Here is a 21,041-nt window from a genome sequence, read left to right as displayed (position 1 = left end):
ACACTTCTCCCACAACCAAGTCCAGGGTGCACCAAAAGGCACTGGAAATACACATATGTAAAAGCATTAAGTTAAGCAATTAACCTTTGCTTTCCTAAGTTATTATTGTAAACTCAAAACAATGTTGATTATCATAGGAACTTACCAAATTCATGATTTCACAGAAACCACAAATTTGGTGGGTCCCTCACAAAAAAGTGTGGGGACCATGATAAAGCAAGAAAATGGCAGTGGGATAGTTGGGGGCAGGGAAGGGGGAAAAAGGCAGCTCCAAACAGAAGAGAGTGGGAAGCCCTGACATCCTGGAGTACGGGGGAAAGGGGAGAGATTGGCTGAGGGGCCCCAAAGTCCCAGCTCTCCCCAGAGATGGACAGATGGCCACCTGCCAATCTAAGGGGAGGGGCAGGACTTCTGAGGCTCCTCAGCCAGAGGCGTGGGGTGGTGGGGGGCATATATATATATATATATATATATATATATATATATATATATATATATATATGGCTAGTGTTGGTTAGTCCTTGGTTCTAATCTTTCCTCTTGCTTCAACTAAGTGAGACTCCTTAACTGTACACAAAGGTGGTTTTCTTAAGATAAATTCTGATTGATAATGCAATTTTAGTTATGAAACTAGTTATGAGATGTGGTATAATTCTACTGAAGTCACTGGATCATGATCCCCTATATACTTGGACATGTGTCTACAGCTAGCTCTGGTTTAAATAGTAGCATGGTTTTTAGACTGTAGCTGGTTTTCAAAACAGGCTGTTTGAGGGACAAGAGATAAAAGGTACACTATTCTTGTTTATCCAAAATAAACCAATGGTTCTACCTTTCCTATCCTGCCCCTGAGTGATCTTCAACTTTTTTTTTGTTATTTGGCTCCAGAACAGTCTTAACAAGGAAGTGTCTTCCTGGTTCTCAAGAGAGTATCTGCCAAAGGAAACACTGAGAAGAAAGTTGAAGAGTCAGACAAATCACTTCCAAATTCATATGTTCTGACCCTACAAAAAAAAAATCATAGGATTAAGCTGTCTCTATGATTTTTAGAGTAAATTCATCTTAAAGCAGAACAACAACATTCATTAGAAAACACATGCTTAATATTTATTACAGCTTATTCCTTCCAAATCCTACATACAATATATAATAAAATATACAAAGGAACCTTATTCTTTATACACCATATATGCGAGTTACATCCCAAACTCTTTTTCAGGGTTAAATACAGAGTTAACATTCTGGAATTAATTTACAGAACAACATGAGCTTTGGACACTTATCACGACAGTGTAAAATTACACATAATTTATTCTTTAAATACACCGTGCATTTTATGTGACCTAACTCTGTGGTTCCTGCTGACTAATCCAGAACAACTCCTCCCAACTTCTAGTGTTAAGAAACTCATTAAATCTAAAGTTGACAAAAGTTATGCTAAATTGCAAAAACATTTTTACACCTTGACTAAATGGAGGAATGCTAAATTTACACAAGCTGAGGATTCAGTCCTAAACTTTTCAACAAGGCATGATGCGCATTGTATTTTATAAGTATATTTTCTCTCTCCTTATCCTGCTTCCATATATCCCCAAGCCAAGACCAAACAGTAGACACATAGCTACAACAGTAAATTATAAAAAAAACCTCTTGTCTCTATCAGTGATTTTTAGACAATACATCACCAATCAGGATTTTTTAACTAAGAAATAGTTTTTTTTCAGTCTTCCTCTGAGATGAAACCCAGGTGTCATCATACTCTATATGACAATTTACTATTTATTTACTTTCTACAGGAAAGAATCAAGTTCCACTTACTATTTTGCAGTTTTAGTGGTTTGTCAGCTTCAGAGGATAAACTTTTTCTACACTCAGAATTAATGAGACTTGCACAGCCTTTCCTCAAGAGGTTCTTTTGAGCCTTTTGAAAGTATATTCAATTTCCTTTTGAAATCCATATTAAAATACTCTTCCAGTCCCCCTCACTGTCCCTATTCACATGCTATTTGCCACACAAAACTTGTAATATTTGTTCACTGTTTCTGAACCCTAGCCTGTGTGACTGCATTGGCTCCAGTTGTATTTATATTAAAATAATTAAAGTTTAAGGTTAACTTGTTGTTATAATGGTGCCCTTTTCCCTCATCTTTTAACCTGCACTTCATACAAACACCCGAAAGTCCAGTGTTAGTTTCCATTATTATAAACCAACCTCATTACAGGATCAACACAAATTCCCCAAGGCCTAGTGATGCCATCTTGACATCTAAGATGGCAAGAGGTACTCATAATAATGAAACGTAGCTGCATACTCAAGACAGGCACCAGAATCAAGAGTGGGAAATCAATCCTAAAATCTTTCACCTCAGGAGAATAAGCTATTAAGTAATCTGAAGTTACAGATACACAGCACTAGAGGGAGTCATGATAACATGCACTAGGCCAGCATGTCATATTTGCATTGGGTAAGCAAAGTCATTCCCTATAATCTTTGTAGTTTGTATATTTTAATATTCTACCAATAATTTACCTTCAACAAATTCTGAATTATAATTCTGACAAGCTTCAAACTGTCTGGGAATTATTAGGTTATAGTCCAGTTACATTTTCAGGATGACACATCTAAAACGTCAGCACTTCATTCATGGAATTCTCCACTTAAAGTAAAAACCACAACTTCCCTTACTCTTTGGTTGTTTTGAAGATGTGCAACCATATAACATTTGGTCACATTTACCCTCATTCTGAGTTTAAAAGCAATGCCTCATTTCAGGGGCCTGTAGAAAGCAACCTCTTTTAAAGAGTATAATCCCCTGTATTCAGGGTAGCTGCCCTTTGGTGCTTTTCCAAAGGAGAGATTCTGTGTCTCTTCACTAAGAGAAACAGTTTTAAGACAGGTTTTGGTGTTACCCTTACTATCTAACACGACCCAGCACGTCAACTGGGGCAGCACTTCACCTTTTTACTCTAAGCAGAGTTTTAAAAATCTTCCCTTGCACCTGGATGAGTGTCTGATGTATGCAGACCCATTTATTAAAAGGTTAATTTTATAATAATTTGTCCCTCAATCCCCAAAAATCAGATTTTCCTTTCAAAGGAAGTAACATCTACTCAGCAAAGTTTAAGTTTTGGGTTTTCCTTGGGTTTTTTTTTTTTTGCTTTTTAAAGAATGAAATAAGAACAAATTCTATAACAATGGAAGTTATAATCAAATACGGAGATATTAAATTGTGTTTGAACCAACTCATGTCTTTGCTTTTTGGACTGAAAAATATTCTTTGAATTTTGCAGGTAACAGAATAGATAGTATTGGGCTTTACTTTTCAGAAACTAAAAACAAACTTTTGTAATGGCTTAGGAGTCAAAATCCAGGTAAATGAGAGAAAAAAAATTATACTGAGGTGTAACACAGCACATAGGATCAGGCAGGATTAGGTCCTGATTTATATTCTATTCCCCTGCTTTGGTTGCAAGAACCTTAACTGTGTAAAGTAAAGCATTTCAAAGTTGCTATATCAACTCAGGCACTTGTGATGCTGTCTTCTGAAACACTCTTATTTCCCAGTTAAATAGTGTAGCTTCAGGATAAATAAAAATAAGCGTTGTTAAACAAACATTCAAAAATGTAAAATGCCGTAAGAGTAAGCAAGGGGTTTCTGAGGGGTAGACCATTGATTATTTCAATAAGAACACTAATTACTAACTAAATTCCTGCCATACGTGCTGATTATAAAAAGCATTGTAAAGGTTGAGGGAAACGTTCATTTTGTGAAGTTCTAAGGTACAACTAGCATCTTCTGGTTGTAAAATTAATTGTTCAACAAACATTAACACAATGATACTTACCTCAATACAAAATACATTTTTAAAAACAAATGCAGCACTAGCTGTTTTGTAAAATTATGTCTTTACTCCTTTTAATAGAACTATAAGAAGGCATCATTTGGAACTAAAAGTGTAAGGTTTTCTTATGAAGTTACAAATAAAAAACATGAAAAATATCCAAGCATTCACAAGCAGATGTAATTGTTTCTGCCAGTACACTGAAGTTGGGCATGTGACAATAAATCTTTCCGAAAAACAGTATTTGGGATCAAAACCCTGCAACAGGTAAGAGAATAAACCTGCAATTGCTGGCCATGGAAAGCAAATCTTTGTTGTTACAGTTCATTCCCCCTTCTGGGGCAAAATGGACTAAGAATGACCCATGATAGGGCCTTCACTATAAGATTTGCTACTGATCCTATATTTAGTTGTGAATGTGTTGGTTACAACCCAAGGTAGCATCAATTAAGGTCTTAATCCAGCAAAACACTGAAGCACTGAGGCAGCCTGAATGCTTACTATTCTGAGTAGTAAGCAACACATTCTCTAGCAAGTATTTGCAGATCACATTCTTTAAAGGTTACCAATGTTATAAGGCTACCTCACCATAAGCTTTCTTCAAAAGAATGTTAATACCAGTACAGGTTGGCTGGTTGAATACACCTCTTTAACAGGTAGTCCTCTCACTGATGAAAGTGATAGCATTCAAATTGATGCCCTTTCCCAAAACAATTATAGATTCTACACCTAATTATTTTAGACTGAAAATAAAATAATAAATTAAAGCTTCATTTTACAAACAGAATTGCAATACACCATCAGAAAAACTGTACAACTTCATAAATAGTCTCATCTAAAAAGTACTTGAAATAACAGATACTGCACTACACAGCTTCTTAAGAAGCAATACAGACTGGTAGCTCATTCAGTCCCCTTCACATATACCCTCATGCAAAAAGCTAGTGTCAGTAGCAACTTCAGCTATGAAGTTGTTGTTCTTCTCTAGGGCTGAGTAGGTTCCTTCTTTTCAGACTGCAAGCTTCAGATATTTACTCCTTTGTAAGAAATATATTCACTGGTATGGTTAAAATGTACTGTTCTTCACTGTATGCTCCAAGACTCTCTTGAATGGAGTGTACATCCTCACAGGCCTTGAAGTTTCAGGAAAACTTCTTCTGCTGATGATGCCTGTGCTATTAAGACATGAGAAAAAGCAGAGGTTTTTCTGTCAGTTCTCCAGGATCAATGCATTTGTTTGAGGTACACATTCAGTCAGTAGGAGAGTGAACTTCACTACGAAGAACTCTTATTCTGGAGGTTATTATTCATACTAGCTCTGAAAACTCATGCAGTGAATCTATTTTTAACCTATAGCATACATCTGATACCCTTCAAATACCTTGTCAAAGCATCCTTTAGAGTATTTAAAAATCTCATGTCATATGCTTGCAAGCTTGGGAAATGAGCATCAGCAGAGGTCTTGTAGTAGAATGGCAAGTGATACGCTGTCACTGTTGTGGAAGGGGAGCATTCTTACTAACTGTAAAATGTAGTTTCACAAAATGTAACCTGAACAGATGTCAAAGATAAATCTCAAAAACAAGAAATCGAAGAGCTACAGAAAGTCTGCTTTCAGAATCAAAGAGGCACAAAGATAACACAAAAAAGGGTCACCAGCCATGGTGAATATCATCTTTGAAACTTCATAGCATAACCTGTGCCAGTCAAATGTGCTCCAGGCCAAAGCAAATAATTATTTGGTTTATTTTAAAATATTAAGAAGTCCCATAGTTATACGACATAATGGTTTACTGAATCATTTGCATTCTTCCAAGTTCTAGCTAAAGGATCTGTATAGCAGCAGATTAGTTCACCTCTGGTAAGAATTCAACCAGCTCTGTGGCTCTGTTACACGTGGACAATATTACCTTTCATTTTTTACTATATAGCTAGGAGCAATTTGCATCTTCCCAGACCCTCAATGCAAATACATAGCCCTGGTTACAGTACAACTAACTTGACTCTGCGGCAGCACCTCTAGGCAAGATTCCAGGAGTGTAAGTCTGTATTCCTGAAGGCCTCTGGGCCACCTGTTACCTCAGTGCACAGGACACAGGTAAATGAAGAATGGTAACACTTACCCACTGGCTACTCTACCGCTTTGAGTCAGGGGGCATGTGTAAGAATTGCAGCAGTCTTAATGTGGGCTGTAGCAGTTACAGAACTCTACTGCTACTACTCAGCCTTCGGGAGGCTGCTCCTAACACAAAAACAATACTCAAAGCCTGTATTAGTCAGTTTTTGGACAGAATTTGGCTACCAGTGCACACATGGCATAAAAAATATGTACTATAATTATAATGGATTTCAGAGGCGCTTTGATACCACACAGTAGTCAAAAGTAACAAAAGATATTTCCTATATTAGCTACCCAATGCTCATACAGGAAACGTGGCAACTTCATATTTTATAAAAACAAAATATGGAGTTAATTTGACCATTGGACCAACTGAATTCTAATGCTGCCTCACAGACCAGAGTACTTAAATCACCCCTGGGAAGGTCCTGCTGCATTGCCAGCACCAGTTTTAATAAACTTTCCCTTTGACATCACAAGACATGCTTTTTTTATGTTTGCGTAACTGGGAAATCTTAGTCTGCAGTGGACTCGGCTTAATTCACTTTTTTCTTCTTTTTGCACTTGCATACTCCAGCAGTTTGCAATGTCCCATCATTTTGCCAAAAGAGATGTGCACTGTGGCCATCAGAAATGTAGTCAAAGGGAAATATTATTTCCATTCTGTATGCTATAAAGAAATAGACAACCAAATAAAAAAATACTTGACTATTAGGCTGCAGATGCCTTCTCAAGCAATTATGTTTTATAACCTATTGTCAAAACTCTACCAGGACTTCTAATAAGCAGCTTATCAGATTAAACTAAACTTCTGCAGAAAACCCTTTAAGGTAAAGTTGGTAGAATACCCAGTACCTCGGTGGAAAATCACATCCTACTCCAGTCTCTCTGGTTTCCACATTAGTCTTTTGCTGAGTTTCCATTAAATAGTCCAACTTGTCTTGTAATTCTTTGTTCTGGAAAACAGGGATTTGCAAATTATATATCTTTAAGATAATTTCTATATTCCTAATTAAACATGAAATTGAGCAGTAGGCTTTCTTCATCAGTTAATAATTTCAAGAATCCTATTTAAAATACTAGAAATTTCCTTAATTCTGAACAATAACATTGACTAAAAATATAAATCAATCTACAGCCTAGATTTGGAATCCTAGATTTTTTTTTCACTGCATCTATAATATTGGTAAATAACTGTTTGTTACAGAAGTTCAAGGTGTGAACATGAAGACTATTTATTACATGCATTCATAAAATTATGTCATAACTATATCCCTACATTACAGCAGCAGCTATGCTCAGCAGATATACATAAAGAAAACAGCAGATAACATTGGTGCTAACAGTTCTTCTAAAAACATATCAAAATAATTTTAGCCTCAAAGTCTAGTGCTGTTGCTGCTTCCTTTTCCAAACCCAAGAAAGACTGCTTTGCATTCAAAAGCTTGTCTAACTATCTGAACCATGAAGTTGGTCCAGTAAAAGATATCAACCAAAACATCCTTCCTTGCCTACTGCAAGTTCAGGCACTTACTTCACATTCTAAGAACGAGATTTTTTCTAAGAGCTGTACTATAAACAATTCCTTTTCCTGAACCTTCTTCCTTAGCATTTCAATCTGTGAAGAAAAAAAAAAAATATTCAGGTAAAGAAGCAAAACTAGAACACGCTAGATTTCAATGCAGGTAGCACCGTATATTCTTGTATTTAAAATTATTCACTGATTTATACCACGATTACATGCACACATGAACACGGTTTATAGCAAAATCATATACATGTACTAATATGGCTTCTAAGACTTCATTTTTTTGGAATAGGAAATGTAAACTCAAGTAACAGCTAGCTAATGCATCAATATGTAACAGGAAGTTGGAGGAACTTTGATTGTATGAATTTTGATTCTACCCAAATCTCTGACATAACTCAGTTACTTAGTCTCTTCAGTTTCCACCCCAATTTGCTACTTGGCAAAGCATGCAAATTGAAATGTTTCTACATGAAAAACCTTTACATTTCATACTGGGTCAAGTAGTAGAGGTCATTACAAACAACTGCTTGTCATAACATAAAAGTAAAAAGGTTAGTCAGTCATACAGCTGACAATTTATTTCATTATTTTCCTGTGCTCTGTAGGGAATAAAATTTATAATAACTTGAGTATTTTAAGCCAATATTAATATCTTCAGATTTTTCCCTACATTAGGGCAACTTCGCACAAATCCACTTGTGCAAAAGTTGTCTTAAAGCTGGTTACAGAAAAATCTTCCCTGGGTACTGGGATCAGACATGCCTTATACAATACAGTGATCTGCTGGCTAGGGTATGGCCACAGAAAAGGCAAGATCAGGATTTCAGTGCTCCCTGGTTGCCATTCTCATGGTACAGCAGACTGATTTAGTGCAAAGTAGCCCCTGAAATCCACACTGCCTCCTCTTCGTATCCCCCTGCATATCCGTCATTCTTCTTTCTACCCCTGTAGGGACACATAACAGCTTTATAACAACAAAAGGACAAAAGTACTTTGTTCCAAAATTAGGGCATATTGTGGAGATTGATAAAACTAGCATAATACCTTTAGAAGCGGGTGGGAGGGGGACTGAGAAGATAAGTGAAGAAATGAGCACTGAGGGCTCTAGAACAGCATAGGTGTTGGGAGATTATTTCAAATATGAGAATCGGCATGAAAATATACAGAACCTGGGATGGGCAAAAGCAAGTTGTTTCCATCTACATTGCAGAATCTATACTGTTCAGGAGCAGATTCAAATTAAATTGTGGTACTATAGCAGACCTGACAGACTTAAAACAGGAATTCTCAACCTTTTTAAACTTGAGGCACCCTTTAGAAAATGCAAACTCTTAGTTATCACTTTTCTTATTCTTGCATAGAACTCAAAGTCCACAAAGGTCAAAATGTTTTTAACACAACGGATTCCTGTTTGAAGACCGTGGGGTGATCTTGTAAATCATATCTGCATTCCTAACAGTGCTAACATTGTGTGATACCTCACAGCATCTTTGAAAGGATCTTAAGGCACCCTGGGGTGCCACAATACCCCAGGTTGAGAATCAGTACCTTAACAACAAATCGGTGCCCTTAGCCATGTCCTCTACAACATGGCTAAAATGTTGCAACTGGTCTGGAATAGATGTTATTAGTTTCTATGGCATAGTTTAAAGCAGAGGAATATGAAGGGTGCCTAGAGAGCAACAGAAATCAAAGTTTTCAGTATTTATTGTGCACATGAAGCAAGTGATACTTGAACACTTTCCATAAGCTGCTACAATCTAAAAATAAAATCACAACTGCTCTACTCAAAGTATACCCTTTGTATATGAATTACTCCTTTGCCCCAGATTAACACGTTCAGATTTTTGAAACGCTTAATTTTCAGGCCTAAACAATGGTTTTTATACAAGTCAATCAATTGTTTTAAAATTTCAATACAAAATAAATTAAGCAATGGTCCTTTATAGCAGGGGTGGCCAGAGTTGCTCACCCTGGGAGCCACATCTGGTCCTCCACTGAAAGTCAAGAGCTGCAGAGCTCAGCCTACTTCTCCAGTTTAATGTTTAGGAGCCACAGGATCGAAGCTGGCCACAGGATCAAGCTCCTGCCACTGCAGCACCGAGCCACTCTGGCTTTCCCTGTGGGGAGTGTACCCTGGCGTAAGCAGCGCGGATGCAGCCTCAGCCCTGGGAGCCCGGCGCCTCAGCCAGCAGTCCCAAAGCAGAGAAGTGGGTGGCGCTTCAGCTCTGGAGAGCTGCGAGTACCGCGCCAGCAAGCCTCATACTGCTTTACGGCATTTGCAAGCTAAGTATTGCATTCACACAGTTGTATACAAGAGCGCATAAAGTTATTCTGTTATTAGTACTTTACCCTATCCCTTAAAGAACAAAAATGACATCGCTTAGCTTTTCCTAGTCATTAATCGTATTGAAATAATTTTTCAAATTTAGTTTCAAGCTAATTTAATTGTTTTTTCTAAAGGGTTTAGTATTCCCAAAGCACATGGGTGAAAGAAGGCTGACAAGCTTTACGTTGCTAGAGCCACCAAGTTATTAAACCCGAAATATTTTTTTAAATCCAGTATTTTCATTTATTTTGTACACATTTCCAATTCTTTCAGCATGAGCAAAACTCAATTTCCAATTGCCTCCATTTATTCTTTAATAAAATGTCTTTAAAAAAATTAACCTTTAAAATTTTATTCAAAGAGTTTCTTAAAAAAAAAAAACATTATTCATCTAATTCTCTAGCATATCTGAAGGTAATGATCAATAAAAATAAAATCTCAATAAAAGGTGAAGTTAAAGAATCTGAAAGTGTTCAAGTAAAACATTAAAAACAGTATCCATCAATATCACAAAAAAATCTACAGTAAACCAGCATGAAATAAGTGCAGAAAAACAAAATATCAGTCTGAAGAGAAAGAGCTGGAAAAAATTAAAATGAAATGCACAAGAATCAAAAAATGAAATAAGCTAAAAGCATAAGATTTGTGAAGGCAGCAATAAAAAAAATACAACCCTCAACTGCATTTATCTTAATAAAAGTGCTGTGCCCAATTTGTATTTTTAATAATTTATTTTGAATTAATATGTTTCATTTGACAAGGTACCAAGCCAGTTGGCTCTTTGCCTTTTTCCAGTAAGTTTCACACAGTATGTTTGAGCTAAACAGTAATGAGTAATAATACACTGCAGTGAAAAATGCTGCAATCCAGTTTTGCATTTCTATTAAATTAACAGGGATGTTTTTCAATTTGGGCTTTTGCTCTTTTTCTTCCTATATAAATAGATCCTTTCTGGTTAAAATAGAAAATCATTAATTCAGTCTTTAGTGACAATGCCAAGTGATCATTTTAAATTTCACATTTTAATAGTAAAAGTAACTTTTGAAGTATGTACCGAAGCTTGACAGTTACTGATCTTAGTCCTTCATTCCTGCTGTGTTTAATAGTCTTACTATAATTAAGTACTAGCCAGTGTTTTTCTTAAAAAGTGGTTCAAATTTCCCCGTTTTGAAAAGTGAATACTTAAAGATATAATATTCTTTTAGGTATTTTGTATTAATATTCTGTTCTCCTGCCATGCAGAGAAGGAAATCACTTCAGAAAAAAATCTGTATGCATAGGGAGAGCAGAAGCTTGAAACTAAGTACAGCTGTGCAAAATCAAAAGAAAGTTTAGTTCTTACAGAAGCCAATCTTATTACTGGAGATATTATACCATACCCTTAGTCCCCTATTCTGATTTTTAAATTAATTTGCAAATCCAAGATGGTTTTATTTATATTAGCTTTCTTGTTACACATGCTTTTCAAGAGCCAGAGGTCTTACCTTTGCCTTTCATAACAGCTTAAATTGATTAGATTACATAGGGTGAATATAATTCAAAGACTTGATATATCAAAGGTAGGAATTATTTCAGCTGAAGGGCCACTAAACAAGTTTTGGTGAGCTGTTGAAGGCTGCACATACAAAATCTTTCAGAAGATACCATTTTAACAAGTTACAGATAAAAAATGAATTGTATACTAAAAATCAAACATCTGCTTTAACATATTTTAATTTTATTACAAAAAATAAATTTTGTCCCGATTTTTTTTTTTTTTGAGTAATGTATAGAGACAATTGTATAATAGCTCAAATTAAAGCCTTACTTCTGTATATTCCATGTCAGGTGGCGGAGTGGGGTACATGGAGGGTGTGGATGTGCACATGTGTGTGTGTGAGGCTGCCGACACACGAGGTCCCAGGAACTGCCTGGGGGTACAAGGAGGGCAGGATGGGGGGGATACATGGAGCAGAGCTTGCCTGGGCAATGCAGGTATAGTTTGCCCCCCTGCCCCATCCAACCCACAGCATTCCACATGGGGCCAAGTCCCACCTGTTTCCATCTCAGAAAGCCTGTACTATGCTCCTGGCCCCACCCACTAGACAGCACCACCCAAGCCCTGGCCCCAGTTAGCACCCAGAGCTTTCCAGCGGCTGCTCCAGGTGAGGTTGCAGCCATTCAGGTACTGGCAGAAGGCAGCCAGGAGCTGGAGCTAGAGCTCCATGCAGTGGGACAGGAGCCACCTGGCTGCAGCATCTGCTGCCTGGCATGCATCCCCCCGGCTTCCCTGTGTTACCTGCTGACCAGAGCAGTGCAGCAGGGGCAGGACAAGGAGGAGCCGCTGGAGGCAGGCAAGCTGAGCAGTACCTGGGTGGCTGCAGTAACAGTTTTCCTGGGAAGCTGTATGCACTGGCCATAGTGAAGCTGTCTAGTGGGCACAGGGTGGCTGGGGGTGGAAAAGCGGCTCAAGCTGCCCAGGCAGGAATGGGCAAGGCTCAGGCTCAAGTAGAGCACTGTGGGGGCAGCCACAGGTGAGATACAATCAATTGGCGAGTGCCCACTTATATGCTGCATCCAATCAGTTGCCAGGCCAGACTTGGCCCACAGGCTATATTTTGCCAATCCCTGTTTTAGATCATAAAAATTTGGATTGAACAAAGAAGCTAGTTATATTTGCCGTTGTCGAGTACAAACAAATACAGTTACTGTAATTAAACCAGAACTCATACACCAAGTTTAGATCTATTCTCATCTACTCAAATTAGAGGTGTACCTATACATCGGTCCTATCATATCAGCATCAATAAAGGGAAAATTGACATTAGCATCAATCACCGTTTTTTGGCTGATGTGGCCAATAACGTTGCTGATAAATGCTGTAGGCATATACACAGCTGCAGCATGCACTCAGCCAGGAGTGCAGCCTGGCAGCTTGATTAACAATGTCCAACCAGTGAGTCTCTGACGGGGTCGAGGAATGGGAGCAGATCAAAGTCCCTGCAGTGAGGGAGGAAGTGGAGCTGGAGCAGGCACTGGCCATCGGGGTGGGAGACAGAGCTGCACCTCATCTGGGGGACGGGAGGGAGTGGCAGGTCCCTGGATCCATGTGCAGGTTGAAGGCCAGCTGCCGCTGCAGGCTGGAGCCAGGGGCTGCACCAGGCTCTCCCCAGCAGTTGTGGCTGGGCAGGGCGGAGTGGGCAGCAATGGTGCTCTGGGGGGGGAAGCAGGGAGGGCTACAGTAAATTTTTGTGTGGCTCTAGCCCCCTTATAGCCCCCCCTCCCAGTGCCACTACTGCCACCCACCCCAAGTGGGGCACTGGCCCAGACCCCCACTGCTGGGAAAAGCCTGGCGCACCATCTGGCTCCAGCTTGCAGCAGCAACCCGCCCTCAACCCACACACAGATCTGAGGGGCATGTGCCCCTCCATATCAACCACAGGGTTCCTGCAGTGGCAGGAACTGCACCCCCCCTTCCCCACCAGACAAGCCACACATGGCTCCATCCTGTGCTGCACCTGCCCCAGCCCCACTCCCTCCCTTATTGTGGGGGGTCCTTGATCTGCTCCCCCATGCCCCTTCCTCCCTCCCCCTCCCCCGACTTATCATCAGCAGAACGCTGCTCTCCAGGCTGCCAGGCTGCATACTGGCAATCAGATCAATATTGGCTGATATGGCTGGTCAATAATTGGCCGTCTGTATCGGCCAAAAAAAAAAAAAAAAGTCTTTATCAGTGCACCCCTCACTCAAACACTGTATACAAGATCTGAATTACCCATGTACAGTCCTAAAGTACTAGAAGGAAGAACATTATGAAATTTCCAGAAATCCAGCATGGACAAAAATGGAAGGACTGTTTCCTCTCTTTGCCAAAACTCAAACCCAAGCCCAAATGCCAACATAACATTCTATACATTCACATAAAACATACTAGTTATGTTCCACGGCAGGATCCGCTAAGGGCTTTGAAAGGCAGAACAGTATGCATTAATAGTTACCAGAGAAGAGAAGGCCTACAGAGCTACTGTAGCTATGCCCATGGTCTGAGGATGGATGTGGTCCCCACTTCATCCCCAGGGTAGAATCCCCCTGACATAGAAACTTTACCTCTGGTCATCTATCAGAAAGACTATTAAGGGGTAATGTAACCCAATTTTCTAAAAATACTTAAAGAACTGTCATACCGCGAGATACCATGTTTAAAGGAAACTGGGAAAAGGCAGCAACAACTCTGGAGGATTATAAATGATTTATTACATAAAGCAATTAATTAAACTGCACAGCATGTAGGTTCAGTGGATTTACTCAAGTAACATTACATAAATGAAAGTGCAATGATCTCCATTACATGAAAAAAATGCAGCAAGAATATTGGCTCGTATATGCATTGGTTCTGGTAAAGTGTTCTGAAGATAAAAGTAGTAATACTTCACTCTTTTACAGCTCTTTACTTTTTTTAAAAGTGCTAGATAAACATAACTTAATGAAATAACCCAAATTAATGAATGGTAAGACTCAGAACATCTAACTCGCCCACTACACAAAGTCACTGTGCTTATGAGCTGGCAATGTAAAGCAGAGAAAGGCACAAGGACAAAACACAAACATAGTCAGCCTCTCTCCAAGTAGTGGGCTTTGAGAAAGAGAAGTGGGCATTAGGACGACTGCTCCAGGCATAAGTACATAGATGCAGGGGTGAAAGAGCAAGCCAAGTTTAGGATAATAATTAGGCTGAAAGTCTGAGTCATGGGCAATGTGTCAGTTCTCCACAGAAAGAGCTGTGGGTGAGAAAGGAAGCAAGTTTGGCCCTAAAAAGTCTTAAACTTGCTTGTACACCTACTTCGGTCTGAAATGAAAGTGCCAGGACCAAGCCATAGTATAATCAGCTTCTGGCTAGCCTTGGATACTCCAGTCCCTGCTCCCTCTTGGCTTTTATAGCATTTTCTCCCACTTCCTTGACTGCTTTTTCAGTATTTCCCTTTGAGTCACAATTACCCTTTTTTAACAACCACATTAGCCTACAAGTTCATCAGCTCTCTCCGATGTTACATTTCTGTTGTCGGTGAGTTTAGAGGTTGTAAACAGAGGTTGGGCCCCCAGTGGACCAGGCAATGTGCATCAGCCTGGATGATTAATCTCAAACTCAACATGGCACACCACACCTTTTGTTTTCTTTCTAAATTGTCATTTCAGCTGGCAACGAGAACATCTTCATCCATTTTGCCCTGCCTCAAAGTCACATTACAAACTATATCTCCCTTTTCCATACATTAAGTTCCCCACCAAATCTCTCTCCCTTCCTCATAACAAGCCCTTCCACTGGGTCCTGTCTGCACTCGCAACATAGTTTCGGCTTTCAACAATTTGTTAAGGTGACATGGAGACATCTGAGAGTAGACAGCTGGCAATGCAAAGTGAAGGGTTAGTGAAGAAGCAAGAGTTAGGAGTTAAATAGCATACAGCTGCCAAAAGGAATAAAACCATATGAGACACAGGAAAGGAGAAGAAGATCTGAAATGGACTGACAAGTGAGTGAATACTGAAATTAAAGGAAAATCAAAAGCTATAAAGCATTCAGGGAAATGAGAAGAAAAGGAAAACATTAAAGGGAATGAAAAACTTGTCTAATTCTAGAGGTTTTTTTATGGGGTGCACTGATAAACGATTTTCTGGGCGAGTACCGATGGCTGACTATTAATGAGACATATCAGTCATGCCAATCTGATTGCTGACATGCAAGCCCAGCAGCTTGGAGAGGAGTGCCTGGCTGGTAAATCTGTGGGGGGCAAGGGGTGGGGGAGAGAAGGGGCATGGGTGGGGGGGACAGACTGAGGCGACCATGGTGAGGGAGGAAGTGGGGCTGGGGTGGAGCTGCGAGTGGCTCATCCAGGGGGCATGGGTGGGGGAAGCTCCTGCCACTGTGCACACCCCTGGGGAAGGCATGGGGGAGCATGTGCCCCCCAGATCTGTGCATGGGGTGAGGGCAGACTGCTGCTGCAGGCTGGGGCCGGGGGTGACACCAGGCTCTTTCCAGTGGAGAGGGCTGCACCAGTGTTGCACTTGGGGCAGGCAGCGGTAGGGCTCAGCGTGGGGTTCAGGGAAATTTGCTACAACAAATTCTGGGGTGGCTGTAGCCCCCCTGTAGCCATCCCCCCGTGCCACCCATGAGTGCAGCCCTAGCTCAACCCCCATCTCCCCCACCAGGAAGAGCCTGGTGCTGTCCCCAGCCTTGAGCATACAGCAATAGCTCAATGTCACCCCGCACACAGATCCAGGGAGCATACACCTCCCCTGGGGGGTGTGCTGCGGCAGGAGCCCCACCTCCCACATCCCCCCCAGATAAGCTGCTCATGGCTCTGTCCTACACCCTAACCTGCCCTGGCTGGGCAGTGCCTGTCCCTTCCCTAGCCCAGCGCCACTCTCTCCCTCACTGCAGGTGCTTTTATCTGCCCCCTCCCCCCCATGCCCTTTCCCCCAACAGAGTTACCAGCAGACCACTGCTCTTCATGCTGCCTGGCTGCACTCCTGGCTGTGAGCATGCTGTGGCTGCGCCCATGCACGTAGTATTTATCGGCTACAGTATCAGCCACATCAGCCAATAAAAGCCAATTGCTGATACTTCAATTTTCCCTTTATTGGTGCAGATACCATATGGACTGATGCATCAATGCACCTCTAATTTGGCAGGAGGATGGGTTTGTTTGGGGGGTTTTTAAGGGGTTGAGCCAATGCTACAATTTATGTATACTTTTTGGTCATATACACTTAAAAACATGCATTCATTCACCAGGTTGTAGTAGAACTAGCCATTTCATAAATTCACTCCAAATTTGCTACTAGATAAGATCATCCTCTAAAAATATCAGAGTATTAACTTCTTCATTTATATGAGTATTATATGTTATACAAAAGCAGACAAGGTTCTTTGGGTGAATCTGATATCTATTATTAGACCAACTTAAATAGTTGGAAAACAATTATTAAGCAAGCTTTCGGGTTCAAACACTCTTCATCAGGCTGAGGAAGTTTCAGCAGTTGGTGTGCGTTCTTCCTGGATGGAATGAAAAGTAAAGAAGCCAGAGGCTGGTTTGGTATGCATACAAGACAGGTAGTCAGTGAAAATGTAGACTAAGGAGTCAACGGGTGAGAGGCAGCTTCTTTTCATTCCATCCAGAAAGAGCACACACCAACTGCTGAAACTTCCTTAGCCTGACAAAGGGTTTTTGAACCCGAAAGCTTGCTTAATAATTGTTTTCCAACTATTTAAGTTGGTCTAATAAAAGAAATCAGATTCACCCAAAGAACCTTGTCTGCCTAAGTTCTTAGATCAACATGGCTACAACCTACACCCCTGTAATATGTTATACAAGAGATTTCTCTTTTAATTGTTCATCATCTATTAGTGAATTTGACTTTTGTAACTGATATGCAACAAACAAATATGGTCAAAATGATCATCAGCACGACTCATTACAGGACAAATGCAAGTTTGGACAAATAAAATTCCAATACTAGGCAAGATAGATTTGCTTCTTATAAAGTAACCATACTAGATATCTATATATACACATATCTACACATCCGCATATCTATCTACACATATATATATAAAAAGCACAAGCTTTTGTGGGCTGACACTCACTTCATTAGTTGTTGATGGGTAAACAAAATCAGACAGATAAGATATTGCAACACCAACTGGAACTTCTATCTTTTGTCATCGTTACACAGACATCTACTATATAGCAAAGACAAGATTTCATTCTACTTTTTTTTTTCTTTTCTTTTTTTTAAAATAAGCAGAGTTTATCCATTCCCAGACTTTAGGGCTACAATCTTTCAAAAGAGACCCAAATGAAAATCAGTACAAATGGGCACCTTTTTGCTTAGGCCCCACTTAACAACCTAGATAACAATCTCTCTAGTAAAAACGTGATTTCATAGTAAAAAAAAAAAATTATTACTCAGGTGAGATTTGTGGCATTAATGTTAGGGACTTTCTAGTCTAGCTAGCTCAAGTAATATACTATAACAGTCTTTGATCTGAATCTCCTGCAAGAGTTTTCTGAAGAACCACTGGCGTTTGTGCAGTGCCTAGCCCAATGGGATCCCCAACACACACATTATTAAGAGCAGCCATAATAAAATAAATAACTCCAGTTTTCAGTCTTCTTAATTGTTGTTTTCCTCCAAGAAAAGGCCATCCAAGTCCTAGATGAATAAACTGTATACTGTATATTCCAGACAGAATAGATTTTGACTCTTCAAATAATAAGTGAACATTCCTGGCAGATTTTTTGATGGTTCTTTGTTGTCCGTAAGAGTCCAGTGAGTTTTAAAACAGAAAGTACAATGTCTCAGCTCCACTTCTTAGACGCGCCAAGGCATTCTAAATATTTAAGGATTCTCTATTTCTGCCTTACATTCTTGTTTTTAATTCTATGAGCTGATGTGCTTTTTATCCTTCTGTGTTTGGGCTTCCTTAACAGCTTACAGAAGTTGTATGCTACCCAGTACATGTTTTTGTTAATAATAATAATTAATAATAATAATATGGCATCCCAATGTGGATAGACAGTGCATTTCTATATTTCTGTTCCTTCATTTTAGTGTCAAGTATTTCCATATTGAAACTGGAGATAGCTTGTAATATGTCTGGAATTTCCGAAATGTCTTGATTAAGCAGTCTTTCAGCAGGTCTTTGCAGTCTTTGGCATCACAATTCCTTTCCCCCCAGTCATGCAATACAAAGGGTATCTTCATTATTTGGGTTAGGATTTACTCAGTAGCAGATTATACTGAAGTAGCCTTGCTTTCCTCCTCTTCAATAAAAAGGATACAGCTGCTTTTTCTTGTATCTGGTCACCATTTATCATGTTCCAATGAATCTGAGACTAAACGTGGAGAATAGTTCATGTGCCATGACCTGGAGACAGTTCAATTCAGTAGGTTAGGGAGATTTCATTCTAAATCTAGGTTCTGTAGATAATTTATTGGCAATGAGAAACAACCTGACAGGAACCTAGGACTGGAAGAGGCCTCCTGGGCCACCAAGTCCAATCCAGGTGTTCTCTGGCATCAATTTTTCCAAAAGAATCCACAAGAACATTCATTCCAGCCCACATGAAAGACACAAAGCACCAGATTAAAAACAGAAACAAAATCTATAGTATGCCACAAGAGAAAAAAAAGAGAGACACAAAGGTATTTCCAACTTCTAGACCACTGCAGTGGCCGGGAACTTATGTAAAATATGCCAAGATGATCTTAGGAAGTGGACCATGCCCCATGTTATAGAGAACAGCAAGAAAAAAACAAAACAAAAACAATCCTTGCCAATCTGATGTAGGAAAATTTCTTCCTGACCCAAAATGTGGCAATCGATTTAATGCAAGCAAGACCCATCAGGCAGGCAAATAAGAAATTGTTCCATGCTATTAGATGCACCACACACGCAAGCCAGTCTACCATCTCCAGCCTCAGCCAACATCCAGCGCTTCAGAAGAAGATGAAAAAACCCAGAAGCCAAATGATTCAATCAAGATGAAGGAAGTGTTTGTGGAGGATTTACTCCTGACCCCTGCAAGGAACCAGCAGAAGCCCTCAAGCAAGAGATTACCAGATACCTTCAATTTACGTGAGCAACCTACACAGAGTTCAAGTCTCTTTTCAAACTCCCTCCCCTCCCTTCCCCTGGCCCTGAGATACTAAACACTTATCACATGCCCCAATTACTATTCCAAGAGCAACTATTTGTCCTGTTACGTTATCCTTTCCCTAAATGTATAAACTGCTCCTTGAAGGAATTCATGTTCCTTGCTCTCACTGCTTTGGAGGACCACTCAGGATTTTACTCTTGTAATAGTTGGAAATATTTTGTTTCCAGTCTAAACTTGTACACAGCTGGTTTTTTGCCACTTTACAGTGTGTCAATATCACTATTTAACTTGGATAGCACTTCCCTTTCTCTGATACTCACTCTGGAATGTATTTACAAAGTGTAACTATATCCTCCCTCAATCTTCATTTTGCTAGGCTAAGAACACAATCTTTTATTGGTCTACTACCACACAACCAACTTAACCTTTATTTCTATCTTTCCTAAACAGTTTCTGGTTTTCCATTCTCCATTGAACATGGAGATTATACACCTTTCTCCCCAGATTTCCTACTTTAAAGTTATTCTTATAAATCACGCTAGGCACAAGCCCAGGAAGCCAAAATCCCAACCACCCACTTCCCAACACAACTAACTCATCCTTAAGAGAAGCTCTCTGTCCATGAATTGCTGCCAGTTGTCAAAAATCTCATAACCTTCCTGAGAAAACCAATTCCCTAAGCCATCTATTGATCTTTAGTTTTGCTGCCAGTTGTCAAAAATCTCATAACCTTCCTGAGAAAACCAATTCCCTAAGCCATCTATTGATCTTTAGTTTTTTTTGAAGTCCATTATCAGGGAAATTCCCCAAATCCTCATTTCCCCAATAAGTTGTTTCAAATTTAAAGGTTAATTTTTGTTCCCTCTGCTCTTAGTGATTAACTGCTTTAGTTACTTATTAGGAAGTCCCTGGTTTAATGAAAATAAGGCTCGCTTTTATTGCATAATTCTCAAAAACAAAGGGAAAAAAAACTGAGCTCTTAAATCGTATTTGGCTGAACTTCAGCAGAGCTAGATCATATTTTTAATCAAGTTTTTTACTACTTTTTAAAGCTTTTCCTTCATTTTTATTTATTTTAATTTATATATCTACGTCAGCTTTTTTGGGACAGTCACAAGCAATAGCATTTCCCATCCACTATGTTACTTTATGGCAAAAGAGAAGGAGATTCCTCTAAATGGGAAGATGTCACCTAGTTCTCTTAAACACCTTTTTCAGCTTTTGGGAAAAGGAGGCACTAGTTTGGCAGCAATAGCAGAAGCAGAACCAGTTGAGACTTAAGACCTGCTTGCAAGCTTATGATACATCTACCTGTTCAGTGGTAGATTATCTCCTTATTGGTGGCTGATCTTTCTAATGAAAGAGCTGGAAAATCTGACAATATGAGAGATCAGCCTATGGCTGAGTTCTACTTTCCCGGCCCTCTCCTGCTCTGCATTATGGAGCTCTGTGTGGTATTTTAAAGATAGGTACATGGAAAGAGAATGGGAGTCAGTGGCAGAGTGGTTAAAGTGTCTCACTACAGCACCAGAGCTCAAGGTTTGTTTGTCATTTTGTTTGTTTGCTTTTTAAGTAAGCCAG

General features: G+C 39.7%; 1 protein-coding gene across 1 annotated transcript in view; it reads right to left on the bottom strand.

Moving 5' to 3' along the window:
• Positions 1-21,041, bottom strand: part of MYZAP (myocardial zonula adherens protein) — an 89,900-nt gene that overhangs the window by 19,640 nt on the left and 49,219 nt on the right. Inside the window, exons 11-13 of the mRNA XM_090029543.1 lie at positions 7,497-7,580; positions 6,818-6,918; positions 4,916-5,018 (exon numbers count right to left, since the gene is read on the bottom strand). Coding sequence (XP_089885669.1) covers positions 4,916-5,018; positions 6,818-6,918; positions 7,497-7,580 — 288 coding nt within the window. The remainder of the gene's footprint in view (positions 1-4,915; positions 5,019-6,817; positions 6,919-7,496; positions 7,581-21,041) is intronic.

Source organism: Crocodylus siamensis, chromosome 15, assembly GCF_052110815.1.
Source record: "Crocodylus siamensis isolate JL-2025a chromosome 15, ASM5211081v1, whole genome shotgun sequence".
In the NCBI taxonomy this organism is placed as follows: domain Eukaryota; kingdom Metazoa; phylum Chordata; order Crocodylia; family Crocodylidae; genus Crocodylus; species Crocodylus siamensis.
Note: the sequence above shows the minus strand (reverse complement) of the source record. Positions and strands in the feature narration are given on the sequence as shown.